Here is a 17,158-nt window from a genome sequence, read left to right on the forward strand (position 1 = left end):
ATGAGATAAAGAAGTGGAGAATGTGCTGCAGGAACCAACCCTGCCCTGACTCACAGTGAGATGAGAACTAGAAGATCTTTTCAAGGCCTAGGAGGTACAGCCTTAGGATCAGGGTGTCAGTTGACATTCTGCCCTCTTTCTGCACCTCAGCACAGCAGGGTGTTTATGGCTCTAACACAATGGTTGATTTGTTTTGTTCGAGTAAGAATATATTTAAACTGTCAACAAGAATCAGTGGCCATAATTCTACAGTTTGGAGTTTTTACAGTGGTTTTCTGGCTCTTCTGCTCACACAGCACTTGTGAATATTTATCACAGACAGTAATTATTAGGAATAATAGCTATTCACTGTACTGCTTAGGCCTTGTTTACACTGCAGGTAAAGCCAGATTAGAGGGCCCAGATAAAAGAGATAGGTCTCCCAGCATGGTGTCAGCATGGCTTGATGTTGTTGATTTCAACTGTGGGCTTGTCTCCATGAGAAAATGGCACCAATTTAACTAAATGAGTTTAGATGCTGATGGAGTTAAATTGGTGCCACCCTGTCCATGCTGACACTCTTATTTCTGTATAAAAGAGTCCTCTATTAATTTAGGTTAGGTGATTTCTCACTGACTGGGTATAAAGCATCAATCCTAAACCACAATAAAAGCCTCCACACAAGGGAGTTGCACCAATGTAACTAAAGTGGTTTGTAAACCCATGTACTGTAGTTCAGTCAGTTCAGTTCCATGTGTAGACAAGCCTCTGTCCCTGAGTGATGCTAAAGCGCATGGGTGGTGGGTATAATAAGCCAGGGAAGGCTTTACTGTGCTGACTCGCCACCAGACAACTGGGCTGTGGTGGCCCCTGCCATTCCCCGAGACTTCCACTGCCTCCTCCACTCCACTCCACCCCCGAAGGTCCCTGCTGCTCGCTGTGTCCCTCCTCCTCAGGACAGGGGAGTGAGGAGCGATGCGGAGAGCCAGTGGCCGGTGGACTGAGGAGGCTTGGCCAGGTGCTGCTGGGGCCAGTTGCTCGGCAGGGGCAGGGCCTTTGGGGTGGGGAGGAGCTGGTGCTCGGGGTGGCTGCCGGCGGCTCAGCCCAATCCGACTGTGGCAGGGGGGGCCGTCAGGGGCAGGGCGGCCTGTGGCTCGGCCCAGCACTGGGGCTGGCCTGGCACTCGGGGTTGGGAGTGGCTTGGTCGGGTGCTGAGGATGGTGGGTGGTGGGTCGGGGGCTGGCGGTGGCTTGTATCGATGTGGCTGGGGTAGGCGGGCCAGGGCTCCTCCAGTTTGGGGGGTGCCTCTGGGCTTTTCCTTTTATGGGGGGAGAGGGGTTTGGGGGGCTCCAATGTGTGTGTGTGTGGGGCCTTGTGTGGAAGGGGCGGGGCCGGCGGGCTAGCCTCCCCAAAGCGGGGATTCACCCACTGCCCATGTTAGAGCACTGGACCATTCAAGGGTTTTAGCATTGCTCAGGGACATGGACAAAGCCCCATTTCTGTTACAAGGTGGAACTGTGTTGTAGCAGAGTCAAGGGGAAACAGGTCTGACCTAGTTATTTCTGCAGTATGGACAGGGCTTTATTCCTGGTTTTAACAGCCTTGCTGCAGTATGCAGACAATGTAAGTTGTTATCTTGACCAACACTGGGAGGGTTAATATGAACGGGAAACCTCCCTTCAAGATTTCCCAGGGCAAACCCACTGCCCCAGCCTGCTTCCTCCACCAGTCTCCTGGGAGCTTCAATGACATCACAGGCAGAGCTCACTGCACTTTGGCTTGTTCCACATTAGATATTTTTAGCTGTTTTCAGAGTTTTCCAAAATTGATCTAGTGAGTGAGTTTGGGCCTCAATATCACCCTCCACTGCCTACGCCCAATGTCATGATAGCCCAGGGCTGATCCAAACCCTCCCATCAGGTCTCTCTGTGAGATGATCCCAGCAAGAGATATGCTAACTCTCCAGCCTCACATCCAGGATGGGGGTTCTTCCTCAAAAACTAAGTGTTGCAATCTCACAAATTCGATGATATGCACTGGAACAAGGGACGTTATTCCAATTCCTGTTACCATGTGAATTTTATGTATCAGAGGGGTAGCCGTGTTAGTCTGGTTCTGTAGAAGCAGCAAAGAGTCCTGTGGCACCTTATAGACTAACAGATGTTTTGCAGCTTTCGTGGGTGAATACCCACTTCTTCAGATGCATGTGAATTTTGTTCTCTTGTCACATGCATGAGAGCACAATTCTCATTGTTGTGAGGACTGGGTTCCTCGGGTCTCCAGAACCTGTAAGAGAGAGAAGCTCACGTGTTAGAGATGCATCATTATAAATGTCTCAGAGGAAAGGGTTGTTGCTGCTGATGATGAGGTAGAAGGAGAATTGCAACACTTGAATCAGTCACAGACAATTCTCTTTTTCTAAAATTCATTCATAGCCTCTATCCATGTTCCCTTTTCAAATCTTCTATTAGACCAGATATGGTTAGCTCCAGAGCTCCAGTTGTGGGTAAGGTGCTCTCTCTCTCTCTCCATTGTGTATTAATCCTGGAACTAAGTGGAGGGTGGTAACTGGTCTCCATCCCAGGAAATACTCACGCTGCAGTTTCGTTATATGGAGTCTCATCCACCCACCGCCACTGGCCTTTCTTCTTCTTATCAGTCAGACCAATACAGTAATTCCTTTCTTCGCTGCCTGTAACTGTTCCATTTACCTGAGTGAAGATGAAATCCTGGATAAAAATCAAATCAAATCTCCACCAGGTGCAGTTCCTGGGCAGACAGTAGGAGACAGGGGTCCCTGTAGGGGTGTGGTGGTGCTGGATGTGAATGATGAGGAAGCCCAGGATTAAATGAACACAGAGCCCAAACATGCTCTCCAGGGCTACACTCTGAGTGCCCAGAGGAGCCTGACTCCCAGCAAGTTACCTGCTCAGCTCCTGTGTTGATCACCACCAGGTGGGAGCCCATCCCTGTGCAGTTCCTCTCACTGTTATCCCAGGTCATAAAGTCTTTAGAGAAGTAGTAGCAGCTGGCCTGAAAGGGCTCCCAGCCCCCGGGGCAGCACGTCCAGATTTCCTCTGTGAGGGGAGAGAAGAATGAACCACAGAAAATAAAAACAGAATATACTTGTTAGGTGACATCCAGTTCAGTCCTCAGGTCCAGTACAGGGTAGTTAAATCCAGTCGATCTTCATCCTCAGGTTGCATATTGTGCCTCTCAAGTCCATCCAGCTTACTGGTGCCATTCCATCCCCCAATCTCCTGCTTAAGTGTCTTCACTGGCTTTTGTTTTCTGCTTGTGTCAGATTCAAACCTCTCACCTCACCTCCAAGGCCCTCCACAGCTCTGCCCTGTCTCCAGCTCATCTTTAGTTGCTTCCTATTCCTGCATTCATCCATTTTGGCTTATCTCAGTACTCTCCTGACCTTTTTCCATAAGCAATGCTACAACTTTTCTCACTATGTCCTCGATACCTGGAATAACCCCATGTGCTCCTACCTCAAATCACTCCTCAAGACTCATTCCTTTTAGTCAATCTTCCATCACTGCCCTCTCTCCTGACATCCTCTAATTTGTAGTATTATGGTGCAGTGGTAACAAAGGCATACTTAAGGTTGCCTCAGAGAATTTTGCTATATGGGAAAAGAGTGGGAATAGTTGCAAAATAGTTTACTACAGGAAAAACCTGGAACATACAAAATAGGAGTGTAGGAGGGCTTTTCATTTGCTGTCCATTTGGAGTTTGTAGGAGAGTAATGTACTTAAAAATATTTCCGATACAGAAATGTTTTGTTATTGGATCCCTGGAGTCTCACTTTTTAAAATAGCCTTTTGCAAGGGTACAGATGGAGGCACTGTATGTGTATCGCTATAGTTTACACAAACACTACTTTATAGTTTTCCATTTTGGAATTTCAGAGAAAAATATTTTTTGCTTCATAACTGATGTGAGCTGCAGCAAATCGGAAGCACTGCAGTGAAGATATGACAGTGTTTACTAGCCAGCAACCTATAGGCAGTGACTTATGTCTGTACCAGGTGTTAGGAGAATGTGAAGCAAATAGGGTAAAGACCAAACAATAATAATCGTGCTTCTGGCCTTGCTTTTAATTTAAACAGGCTGAATAAGCAAGCAAGAGAATGTAAGTGAAAGCACAAGGCTGTCCCCCCCCCCCCCACACACACAGAGTGAAAGCCTTGCCTTTCAGTAACAAGAGAAGATAAGGGGACCGAATCCAGCAAGGGGTTGCTGTGGTAACCAAGCAGCGGGAAGGGGGGAAGGTGTAAGGAAGAGACATCGAGTCTGTGAGAGAGTGATCATGGTCAAAAGTAACCCCACTCCTTATCCCTCCCATCAGGTATCAAAGAGGTGGTATTATCACCCCCAGACTCAAGACCCCCCAGAACGGAACATGACCATATATTGGAAGGGGTGAGACCAGGGGAGGGGCAGTACAAGTATCATTAAGTTTGCCAGGAAGAGGGGGGAGAAGAGGGAGCTCCATCGGCGCGTGGCGCTAGGGGTTAGAAGAAGGGGGTCTATCGGTGTATAGAACTGTAGTTGCGGGAGGGGAAGAGGAAAGCTCCATTGGCATATAGAGATAGCCCGGCTGGTGTGAAGGGCTTCGGAATATGCTTGCTTGTTTAGCTCCAAGAAACCCATCACACTGCCTGCAGATTGGACTCTGGACTGTTATTTTCTGGCGAACCGTGTTTGGAAACTGAGAGGGAGGAGGGAGCTGGACCCCTGCCAACACATGGATGCAAATTCATCAGATTCCAATGACCCTATTGATTCTAATGTCAACACTGACTTCAGCATTGCCTGTTTGAAAGCACCGTATTAACTAGTGAGGACATTCTTTACTACATATGATCCTCGCTCTGTCTTTTATGTGTCACAGCAGATTTGCCAAGTTGCAGTGGCTGCAGTTAATCAAATACATTTCTTCATAGCCGAACCCTTACTGCAGCTGCTGTGTTCTTCACTATCTTGGCATCACTCTTTGCAAGACCCTGTAGTATTTGCTTTTTATTTGGTGTGTCTAGTTCACACTGTTTTGAAAGTAGGAAAATTCACACAGAAAAACATTGCTTAATGTTACTCTGTTCTGCTTTAATGACATTTTCCTCAAATGTTGAAAAGTTAGAAAATAAATAGGTAAGATCAACAGGCACACTTCTTCTGCCTGCACCTACAGAGAACTTAGCACATCTTACCTATTACCGTCTGCCATCCACAACATATTGTTTACACCCAATGCATCATAAACCACCATACAGTACTGTATTAACTCTGGTATGCATTGGAGGACACATTTTAAAAGTATCTGTCTTTGTAAGACTTGCTTCTTTTTCAGGATTTCTTTGAAGAAAAGTGAATAACTTTTAATCTATGTCTCCGTCTTGTATAAACTACCATACAGCCTGAACCCTGCCAGATGTTCAAAAAGGAGACATATGTTGAAAGATTTTCTTTTTTTCTAAGAAATCCAAAAAAGAGACCCCCACATCTAAAATGACTGAGTTATACTTTTATCATATGTCTCCATACGAACAGTAAGCCTCTAAATATTTTATCATGTAGATCTTTGAATGTACTCTCACTTCCTCAAATGCCCACAATTGACGCTGAAATGTGTTGTATACAATTTATGTTGTAAACTCACCAGATGTATTACTACACTCAACAAGTACATTTGTGAGCAATTTCCCAGAAACAAAAGCTTTGTTTAGTGACAGGTAAGACAGCAACACCCCATCCACCAGCCCAGAATCTAAAAAGCATGGAAATAGCAAGTTATGGGAAACTCTCAGTCATCTCAGCAACATGAAGGCAGAGTAATTTTCCAAATGTATGGACTGTGTCAGTCAAACGTCAATCTGTTAATACACTAGCATACGAGGTCACTGATAAGATTTCGTGTTAGAGTGTGCGTTTGATGAAGTTAGGGTATGTGTTGCTTTTCTGTATTTGTTGGAGATGGCAGCAAAAGCTTTATGGAATGTTGAGACTGTGTTATCCAGGAAACATAAAAATAGAAAACAATGCATGAGAGTTCTCCCTTAACTTCTGACTTCCATGCTTTTAAGATTGTGCTTTGGTGGGGTTTACCGTGATGCAACCTTAACTGTCACTAAACAGAGCTTTTGTTTGTGTTAACATGTATGCTGCTCACATATGCTGTTGCTGAGTGTGGTAGTAAACACCTTACATTTGAGGAGTGTACAAAATATATTTTATATCCCACATTTTATTTTATATTTCAGACCTTACAGGGAGTCAGAGTATATTCAAAGATCTACATGATAAAATATTTCAAGACTTAGGGTGAGATCCTGATCCCAGTGAAGTTGAGGGTAAAACTCCAATTCACTTCAATGGGATCAGGATTTTACACTTGGGGTACATCTGTACTGCCCTACAGAGTTAACCTGGGCTTTTACCTGGGTTTTAGACCAACCCAGCCCACCACCCACCACCATCCACACAGAAAAACCTCTGATCTGGGTTTTGCGGAGCTTTAAATCTGGGCCAGTGTATCTGGCTGGGCAGTGGGGTTTAGAATTCAGGTTCCACACTCACTAGGGCTGGAACCTGCCCACTTTTCACTGAGAACACGGGCAAAATGTGCTGCTAGTCCTCCAATACCTTCCTACAGTTCCCACAGAAGGAAAACCAAACTCTCCTGAAACTGACCCAGTTGACTGGGGAAGTGTCCTAGAGCATCTCAGCACACAGAACCATGGGATATGGCCCCAGCGAAACATGGCTGAGTGCAGACACCATGATGACACAGTAACTCAGGTTTGGCTGTACAGATTCAGACTAGGCTCACCCCCAGGCTAGGTTCACCCCCGGGCAGAGGTGAAAGTAAGCCGGTACGGAGGACCGGTAAGAAAAGGTGCAGTAGCTACCGGCAAGAAAATGGAGCATTCTCTCCCCCGCTGACTCCTCCTCCTGGCTCCAGCAATATTGAGGGTCCGGGGGCCCGGCTACACGAATGTTCGGGGCCAGGTCTCCCCCATGCTACTCCCCCGCGCCTCCCCTGAGTGTGCCCCCACCATGCACCTCCCTGGGTCCCGGAGCACCCTGCCTGCATTAACTGTCGTCACAGGGTCCTAGTGCCCCCCCCACTACTGCCAGGGCAGGCTGCCCTTCCCCTTCGGACCCTTTCATTTTCCTATGGGACCCTCCACTAGTACAGCCGCCCCCCTGCCCGCAGTCACTGCTCTTGCCCCACGCTGGGCAAGGGGCAGCCCCAGTGAGGCTACAGTGAGGGGCAGCAGCAGGGGAGGAGGCGCACATGTGATGGCAGCCCTCCCCCCGGCATGGCACCCACCACAGGGGAGGCGAGGGGGATTCCTGGACCTGAGAGGGGCCCTAGGAGCATGTGCAGTGACAGTGGGGGAGTGAGTGTGCTGCCGGGGGGGGGGAGAAGGGGGTCCCTACCCCAGACTCACTGCTGCCAGCAGGGAGAGGGCTGGGGGGAGTCCTTCTCTTTGCTTCCAGTCCCAGGGCAGCCTGCCTGCCCCCCAAACTCATCCCCAACCCTGCCCCACCCCAGAGCCCACACCCCCAGCCAGAGCCCTCATCCCCCCCGCACTCCAACCCTCTGTCCTAGCCCTGAGCCTCTCCAACACCCCAAACCCCTCATCTCCAGCCCCAGCCAGAGCCCTCATCCCCATGTGCCCTAACCCTCTGTCTCAGCCCTGAGTCCCCTCCCACACCCCAAACCCCTCATCATCCCCAGCCACACCCCAAATCCACCCCCAGCCTCACCCCACAGCCCTCACCCCTGCACCCCTTCCTTCCACACCCCCTCTTATCCCCAAATTCCCTCCCAGAGCCTGCACCCTGCAGCCCAATCCCCTGCCCCAGCCCAGGGCCTGCACCCCAGCCCTCCTCGCCCACCCAAACTCCCTCCCAGAGCCTTGGGCAGGTGCGGGGTGGAGTTTGGGGGGGCAGAGTTTGGGCAGGGGCAGGTTCTGGGCACCACCAAAATTTCTACAAACCTGCCACCCCTGCCGGCAAGAGCTGGTGTGCCATACCAGGGTGGACCGGCTTCCTGAGGCAGCAATTTAAAGGGCTGGAGCCCAGGGCCCTTTAAATTTCCGCCAGAGCCCCGCTGCCAGAGCCCTGAGGTAGCGGCTGTGAGACTCAGGTGGCAATTTAAAGGGCCCAGGGCTCCTGCCGCCGTTACCGCCCTGGGCCCTTTAAATCGCCGCTGGAGCCCCACTGCCGCTACCCCAGGGCTCTGGGGACAATTTAAAGGGCCCGGGCCCTTTACATAGCCCCCAGAGCCTGCTGAAGCCCTGGGGTAGCAGCGGTAGGGCTCTGGTGGCTATTGAAAGGGTTCGGAGCTCCAGCTGCCTCTACCACCCTGGGTCCTTTAAATAGCCACAGGAGCCCTGCTGCTGGAGCCCTGGGGTAGCAGTGGTAGGGCTCTGGTGGCTATTGAAAGGGTTCGGAGCTCCCGCTGCCTCTACCACCCTGGGTCCTTTAAATAGCCACAGGAGCCCTGCTGCTGGAGCCCTGGGGTAGCAGTGGCAGGGCTCCGGAGACGATTTAAAGGGCCCTGGAGGGTAGCGGCAGCCGGAGCTCCGGACTCTGCTTCTGGAGCCCTGGGGTTCCGTCAGCAATTTAAAGGGCCCAGGGCTCTGCTACGGTAGCAGCAGCTAGAGCCCCGGGCCCTTTAAATTGCCCCCTTTAAATCACCCCCGAACCCCAGGGCTCCCAGCCATCTCTGCAGCTGGGAGCTCAGGGGGTGATTTAAAGGGCTTGGGGCTCCCAGCTGCTGCTACCACAGCCCTAGCCCTGGGCTCTTTAAATCCTGATTTAAAGGGCCTGGAGATTTAAAGGCTCCTCCTCTTCCAGTGGAGGCCACACCCCTCCTCAGGATTCCAGAGTACTGGCAAGTCCTTTAAGTTACTTTCATCCCTGCCCCCAGGCTAGCTAACTTGGATGCGCAGATTCAGGTGCTGAGCACCCAGGCTACCTGCAATGAAGCTTCTTACTGTTTTTATGTACACTCATGCTAAAAGTATATCTCCTTCTTTTAAGATATGGTTCTCTTTTTGGATTTCTTTGGGGGGAAATAACTTTTTAACATATGTCTTCTTCTTGTAAGTGTGTCCGAGTTCAAGTTATATGGCAGTGTCTACAAGAAAGAGACATATGTTAAAAGTTATTCTCTCAAAAACAGAAAAGTTCCAGCCCACAGAAAACGATGATATTTTGAGTTTTGTTCCCATCCCAAATCAGGATGAAAAATTGACATAAAACTTTTTGTGGAATGAAAAGTTTTGAAAAGATGTGATTTGGAAATGTCAATATGTTGTGTTTCAGCATTTTTGACTGAAATGAAATGTTTTGACATTCCCAAATCAAAACTTTTCATTTCAATTTTCCTGATGGAAAATTCCACCAAAATCTACCTTTTCTCATAGAACATTTTTATTTAGATGAAACTTCATTTTCTGTTAAAAAATATTTAGTTTGAAATTTTTCAATCAGCCTTATTATTCTCTTTTCTTCAAAGAAATCCCCAAACAAAAGCATCTGTTAAAAGAAGGATATATACATTTAACATATGTGTCCTTGTATGTGTGTCAGAGTTAAGGCTGATGGTAGTATATGAAGTCTTGGGTGGGAATAAAGTGTTGTGAAAGGAGGACAGTAATAGGTAAGAATCGGTAAGTTTTTTTTTAACCTGTGTGGGTAGAGAAACAGAGCTGTGGTTGTTGATCTGAACTACTTATTTTCTAACTTTTCAGGGTTTGAGGAAAATATAGAACAGAACAACTTTAACTAACATAACATGAAATTTGTTCTGTGTGAAATGATCTCAAATAATGAAACATAAAAAAACAGAACTAATGAGAGAAGCACTTAACATTAAATCCACCTCATGAACTTCCACTGATATAAAGTTCATCTACTCCCTCCACTGCTCTTTATTTATTGTCTTCCCTCACTGGGTCCAGTCTAAATCAGGGTATGATTTCATTTCAAATTAGAGGTGTAATTTCCAGCTCAAGTAGGCATACTTGCACTAATTCTGATTGAAGTAGCATACTAAAAATAGAGTGTAGCCACTGTGATGTAAGGGCTGGGAGGGGCTAGCTGCCCTAGTACGTACCTATGGTCTTAGACAGATACATACTTGGGGTGGCTAGCCCCTCCTACTGCTTTTGCTGCCACAGCTACACTTCTATTTATAGTGCACTAGCTTGATCAACACTAGCATGGGTATGTCTCCTCAAGCTGGGAATTACAGCCCTGGCTCCAGTATATACTCTTAGCCAGTAAGCTCCTTAGAGCACGGACTTGTCACTTGATTGGTTTTAGAGCATTGTGTGCACCTAAGGTGTTGTATAAATAAAAGATGCACATTTCTAGGTAGTTATCACTTATCCAATCAATGGGGAGCCTATGCAGTGGTGTAGTGGTAACAAAAGAAGTGGGTAAATTAACTTAACCTAAACCTCATATTCTCCAAATGAGAAATGGGTAAACTCCATTTACCTTTGATTACAATACTGTGCCTATATGTTTATCTTATTCTTTCCTCAAAAGTTGATCTCTCCACACCCCTTATTTGCTGTTAATTTAGGTCTGAATATGAATCAGGCCCCAACCCCAGAAAACTGACTCTGGAGTCTTTTCTTCTCTTTTAGTGTTATTGACCTTTCCCTTCAGGTTCTTCTTCAACACAGTTCCTCTTCCTGAGATACTGCCTCACCATCGCATACTCTTCACAACTTTGATTTGTCCTGAGGCCAACTTGGGTAACTGTAAAGGAGAGAGAGAGAGAAAAAAAAGAGTGGGTAGAATATTTCCCTCCTTCTTGCCATCTCTTCCATACATTGCAACTTCTCCTGGTGCTCACCAGGGACTGCTTCTCCTTTGTTTGTTTTCTTGTCACAAATGCCATCACAAACCTCCCCAGGGAGTAGAATAGGGCAGCTCTCTTGGGTTCCCTCTGTTATTCTGGAGGCCCAAGTGCACTCTGTCATAGGGACAAATTACCCTGGTCTAGCTGAGGAATAGAAATTATTGAGGGGGTATGAGGCTGTCTACCCAGGTGCCAGCTCAGGACAGGGCTGCAGGCTAATTCACTTATATATTAACAAAGAAGTGTTAAAAGATATTGTGGTGTAATCAGGCCCATTCACTGGTGTATTAGTTTAGTTCAAAGAATATTGTAATGGTATTGTCTTCACTTATCTATAACCTGTTGATTTAGGATGACCAGGTGTCCGGTTTTTGACCGGAACACCCAGTCAAAAAGGGATCCTGGTGGCTCTGGTCAGCATGGCTGACCGGGCCGTTGACTATCCAGTTGGCGGCGCTGTGAGGTGGGGCTGGCAGGCCCCCTGCTAGCTGCTGTGTCACAGCTCCCGGGAAGCAGCCAGCATGTCTGGCTCCTAGGCTTAAGTGGGGCCAGGGGGGTCCGTGTGCTGCCCCGCCCCCTGCCTGCAGGCACAGCTCCCATTGGCTGGGGCAGGGTAGGGGATAAACTAGTGCGTCTAGCAGGCGGCTGTTGAGGGGTTGTGGCACGCATCTGTCCTGCTGCTGCCGGCCCACTTCTCCTCCTTGCGCTCCTCCTGCAGCTGGGCTTGAGCTGCGGCACATGCCCTGTGGTGAACCACGGTCAGTTGCCCCTTCGCTGCCACCCAGGAGTTCAAGGTATGTATCCCCATCTCCAGTGCTGGGCATGGGGCTGCACCCCCCCATCCCCCTCACTGCATTCCTCCTCGTCCCAACCCCCCGCATCTCCATCCCCCCATCACTGCATCCCTCCCCATCCCAACCCCCCCATACTCCCATCCCCCTCACTACATCGTTCCCCGCCCCAACCCGCCCTGCCCCCCACCCCTACCCATCCCAGTCCTGTACCCCTTACAGTGCTCTCCTGCCCATCTCTCCACCTCCCAGAGCTGCCTCCCCATGTCCCTCACCCCCCACAGCCCTGCACCCCATTCACCTCCATACACTGCTGCACTCCCATTATGTCCCTATACACTCCTGTGCCCCCCACATACTCAAGCACCTGTAGCCTTCTGTCTCCCCCTGCATCCCCATTCACCCTACATACCCCTGCACACCCCCTCCTCTCTCCTTCATTGCTCCCCTTGCCCCCACTTTGCTCTCTTCCTTGATCTCTTTCCCTCCTCACACTCTCACCTCCACCCCCCCCATCTTCCCCCTCCAGCCCCCGCACTCCGTTCCCAGCTGGGTGTCTCTGTGTGTGCATGCATGCATTGTACGTGTGTAAGAGATGTGTGTCTTTGTGTAGGGAGGTGTGTGTATTGCTGCACGTGTGTATACCTGTGTGAATAAAATTTGCAGCCTAACTCTTTGACTTTTATTCCTTTTCCTGGCTTGCGCACAATTTTTTTTTACATAAAATATGTGTGTATTAATTTCATAACAAGTTTTTAAAAGAGACGGGAATGCTAAAAGAAATTTATTTGTCTTAAACAATGAATGTTGTTGACTAGTAATTGCGGAAGAGCCAATGTCTCATACATTTCTCCTCACCTTTGTCTAGCTACATTATAAACTCCTTGCTGCAGACTCTTTCTTTTTATGTGTATGTCCACCACCTACCACCCTGGAGCCCTGATCTGAGTTGGGGTCTCTAGGCACTAAACAACAATTGTAGTAATAAATAATGTGGAAGTATATGTGTTAGTGCATGCTAGATGTGTACACATGAATACACATGTGTAGAGATGCTCCCTGGGTTATGCAAACCCGACTTATGCAAATCTGCACTTACAGAAAAAGTTCCGTAAGTTCCATAAGCTAGAAAGTTTTTTGGGTTTTTTTTGCATAATGGTCGGGTACACATTCCTGACTTATGCAAAATTTGAGTTATGCAAGGTGTTCTGGAACGGAACGCTTGCATAAGTCGGGGAGCGTCCGTATCTGCATATAGGTGTGGGAGTCAGTTTCTACAGATTTATTTATTAAGTATATGGACAGGTGTGCATTTCTGTGGTTGTGCTCTATGGATTTGTATTTGGGCTTCAGGAGTGGGCCTTTAATGGATCCACTGTGGCTGTGATAATGTGTGGTCCTAATTCCACACATAAAATTACAATAGCTTTAGTGAACAAAACCCATGGATCTGGTTACGAAAAATGGGAAGAGGGGAGGGAAAGAATCATGAAAACCTTTGTGAATTTTCTTTTTTTTTTAAATTACCCTTTTTGACTATTTTGCTGCCAGCTCTAGCGTACTGTAACAAATAAAACCTGAACTTAGCATAATACATCTGTCAAAACAATAAGTATGCCTGTTTGGGCCTTGCAGTGAAAATGAGCATGTGAGCGAGTGTGGGGGAGAGCAAGCAATGGAGAGAGGGGGAATGGAGTGAACAGTGGGTGGGAAGGGGTGGGGCAATGAGTGGGGCAAGGGTGTTCGTTTTTCTGGAATTAGGAAGTTGGCAACTCTAATTACATTATGTATAACCCTGTAAATTAGTTAACCTTAGATCAGAAGTGTGTGTTAGTGTTAAGATGAGAATGTACTTCATGAAAACTAATGAAGGCTTGTTATTGACTGTTATATTATCTTTTGCATGATGTATATCCCTGTAATTAAATTACCCATCAAACGTGATTGGAGCCTTGGAAATATAAATGAAGAAAGTTGCTAACTTCAAACAAAGGTCATTGTGTTCCACAATAGAAATTCAGTGACTCAGTTTGCATGTCTGACTCATTATAACCCACATGGTTAGAAAGACTGTCAGCTTGTCTTCTGTGAGAAGAAGATATAAATATGGATTTAAAGAAAGATCCTGTATCTCTGACTGTTAGGTCTCTGGCGTACGAGATGTAAAGCAGAGATCCCCAGACACAAGCAGGGTACCCCTGAAAAGACTTTTGGGAAGCTGGCAGATTATTACATCAACTGCTATCATTTGGATTTACAAACTTTGACTTGCCTGTTAATGTATTTTACCTATTTTAACCTCTTCAGTAGCTCTCATTTCTTTTTCTTAGCCGATAAATCTTTAGTTAGTATACTAGAGAATTGGCTGCCAGAGTTGTCTTTGGTATAAGATCTGGAATGCCAATTGACCTGGGAGTAAGAGGCTGGTCCTTTGGGACTGGGAGCAACCTGGTGTGGTGTGATTTTTGGTTTATATGACCATTATCACTAAGTCCAGTTTGTCAGGGTGGTAAGATTGACTGGAGAGCCTAAGGGGAATGCCTGTGACTCCATGGTAAGACTGGTGTAGTGATCCAGGAGCTCACACTTATTACTGGCTTGGTGAAATTTAATTATAGAATATACCACCAGTTTGGAGTGTCTGCCCTGTTTTCTGACAGCCTGACCTGAGATTGGCACTCACAGTTGTGTGCCACTCCAGACAGCGTGACATGGGGAAAAGCTTATGAGGCCACAGCTTGTCCAGCCAATCCCCCATTCTCCCTTGGCAGGACTGTGCAGGAGTGTTCCTTACAGTATAATCTCCAGGTTTGTCCAGACCCAGGTGATGGGGTTTCCTTTTCCCTTCTTTTCGGAAGACTCTTCCACAGTCTAACTGGCCTCCTCACTGTTAGGAAATGTTTCCTGATCTCCAGCCTGCATTGACCATCTTTTGCCCCTAGCTGTTCCCCTCCCTCCTTGAATAATCAGCCCATTTATACTCACCAATGAGGGCGACGAGGAGTGAGACAGCCAACAGCAGCAATAGTGCAGCAATCAGCCATGGGAGCCACTGGGTGTGCTTCTGGGGTGCACTCTGGGATATTCTCTTCTCTGGGTGTGCTAAGGGTGAAGAAACTCCCAGCCCCAGGACAGTTAGTTCTTCTCATATCAGCCCCTGTCTGTTAGGGTTCTGTAACCAACTGAAAACTTTCCTGAAAAGCCCATACTCTGGCCAAGACTAGACAATCATGAGTAGCTGCTGCTGTTGCTGCCCTCTATTGACCCTTATTCTGGAGTTTAACATGTTATTAGGGATGGGAATATACTGGAACACTGGGTCTGACTCCTGACCTCTCCAAGCTCTGCCAAAGATCAGATCTAGATCCAAACTCTATGTCTCCAGCCCATCTAATGAGCAAATATTCAGCTCTCAAGTATTAGGGAGCGAGGTCCTAGCAGGAGGTTACGGGTTCAAGGCAGCTTTTCACATCTCATCAGAGCAAGCCCAGTGCTGCTGAAGTTCATGTTGCTCTTCAAAGGTCATTTGTCTCAGAGGAGCAGAACAAGGGGTCTTTGAGGAGTTCTTAGGCCACCCTGCACTCCCTCATAGCATGTGATTCTAGCTCCTATTCCCCTCTCACCATGATTTTGGATGTGGTGGGTGGTAATGTAACATGTAATGCATCAGCAAGTGGACTGAAGGGAGGCAGGTAGATGGTAGCAATAGGTGGGAAGGGAGTGTTAAGGAGAAGGCACCAATTAGTGCTCCAGCAGCCCCTTCCATATCTGCTGAATCCAAGCCAGGCATTGAGGAGACTCTGTGTGGTGACATTAGGTATCCCAGGCTGTTAGTCTGGGAGCTCAGGGTCTAGCAGTTTCAATAGAAAATCCCCTTTATATTCATCATTCCTGAGTCCCATCTTCTTCTCTACCATGAGGGACTCCACAGATGCCAGAAGGGTGAGAGAGGTGGGAGGGGTAGATCTCACACTGAAAGGGAAGGAATGGAGGGCACTCCCTGAGGGACTGGCTGTCCCAAGTGGCAATAAGCAGGAACACTTTAGAACAGGGGTCGGCAACCTGGGGTTCCTTCCCCCAGGCTGGCAGCGGGCTGAGACCCCAGCTGGCAGGAGCCGGTGGTGGAAACCCCAGAGCAGCAGCGGGCTGAGCTGCTCACCCCACCGCCGCTCTGGGGTCCTGCTGCTGGCCCCTTGCCAGCCGGGGTCCCACTCAGCACCTGCTGCTGGCCTGAGGGAAGGAACCCCAGGCTGCCAGTGGGCTGAGACCCCAGCTGGCAGGAGCCGGCGGCTGAAACCCCACAGGGGGGCTGGTGGAGACGCTCAGCCCACCCCTGAAACCCCAGAGCTGGGCGGGTTGACCCGTTCAGCCCGCTGCCGCTCTGGGGTTCTGGCTGCTGGCCCCTTACCAGCTGGGGTCCCCGCCGCAGCCCCACTCACCTTGCTTCCAGTGCAGGCCCTCTGCCAGACAGGGTCCAGGCTTCCGGCCCTGCTCAGCCCTACCAGCCGCCAGCTCCACTCACCTCAGCTGTGGATCAGGGGTTCCACCCACTGACCTTCTGCCAGCCGGTTATCAACTTATAACTCAGAAGCCTGTGTGCAGCTTAAAGTATCTAAATAGGTGCCACCAGACATTGGAAAACTCAGCAAGGAAAAGCAAGGGCAAGGATCACACTAAACTAATAAGATCTGCATTTTAATTTAATTTTAAATAAAGCTTCTGAAACATTTTGAAAACCTTGTTTACTTTACATATAACAGTGGTTTTGTTATATATTATAGACTTATAGAGAGACCTTCTAAAAAACGTTAATGTATTACCGGCACGCGAAGCCTTAGAGTGTATACATGAAGACTCTGCACCCCACTGCTGAAAGGTTGCCGACCCCTGCTTTAGAAATATGGGAGTGTGGGGAGAAAAAGGAGGACACTTTAGGCAGTTGTGCTATTCACAGTTGCAGGAGAGAGGTAAAGGAAGTTGAGTTCTGCTGCTGAGGGAAGGTCCCTTGAGTGGCTATAATTATTATTAGAACCAGAAAGACCCAGTTTCCACCTGAAGGCTTAAGGCTCCAGAGCACATTCCCTAATCCCACTGAGCTAGTCGGTGCCTCTGACTTGAGGCTGCATGGGAATCAGTGCCACAAAAATAAACCGCTCCATAGCCCATCCCCCAAATGCTTTGAGCCCATTCCCCTAAATAGCTTGTTATTTACCTTTGGCCTCTGCAGGCGGTGGTGCATTCTTAAACTTCACCTCGGCGTAGGTGATCTCTGACGCCATTCAGGGACTGTGTGGACTGTGTTCTTTATATATTTATAATTCCATCACATTTAAAAATTGATCTTTTAATTCCCTAGAGCCAGAGGATGACACTTGCCAGTCACGAGTCCTTCCGTTCAGGAAGCTCTGCTACATCCTCTCCAAGCAGTGAGAGAAGGAGAGGCTGAGAGTGGAAAGCCCCTAAGAAGAACTGAAAGACATTTGGAAATAGA

The 17,158-nt window shown here is 48.1% G+C and overlaps 1 protein-coding gene across 1 annotated transcript; it reads right to left on the minus strand.

The window, feature by feature from the left end:
• Window positions 1-1,433: 1,433 nt before the first annotated feature.
• Window positions 1,434-16,946, minus strand: LOC123345401 (C-type lectin domain family 4 member A-like). The gene is made up of 7 exons (XM_044982230.1): window positions 16,880-16,946; window positions 14,653-14,769; window positions 10,669-10,773; window positions 2,905-3,056; window positions 2,575-2,708; window positions 2,186-2,265; window positions 1,434-2,052 (listed from the first exon to the last, which is right to left on the minus strand). Exons 1-7 carry the CDS (start codon window positions 16,944-16,946, stop codon window positions 1,973-1,975), a joined length of 735 nt encoding a protein of 244 aa, XP_044838165.1. The 3' UTR covers window positions 1,434-1,972.
• Between the last annotated feature and the right edge of the window lie 212 nt (window positions 16,947-17,158).

This window comes from Mauremys mutica, chromosome 1 (assembly GCF_020497125.1).
Source record: "Mauremys mutica isolate MM-2020 ecotype Southern chromosome 1, ASM2049712v1, whole genome shotgun sequence".
In the NCBI taxonomy this organism is placed as follows: Eukaryota; Metazoa; Chordata; order Testudines; family Geoemydidae; genus Mauremys; species Mauremys mutica.

Excerpts from the sequence above, each read along its gene's own strand:
- LOC123345401 (XM_044982230.1), bottom strand. The coding sequence starts at position 16,946 with ATGGCGTCAGAGATCACCTACGCCGAGGTGAAGTTTAAGAATGCACCA. Across the intron at positions 14,770-16,879 it reads ACCGCCTGCAGAGGCCAAAG|CACACCCAGAGAAGAGAATA; the intron begins GTAAATAACAAG and ends CTTCACCCTTAG. Across the intron at positions 2,709-2,904 it reads TCAACACAGGAGCTGAGCAG|GATTTCATCTTCACTCAGGT; the intron begins GTAACTTGCTGG and ends ATTTTTATCCAG.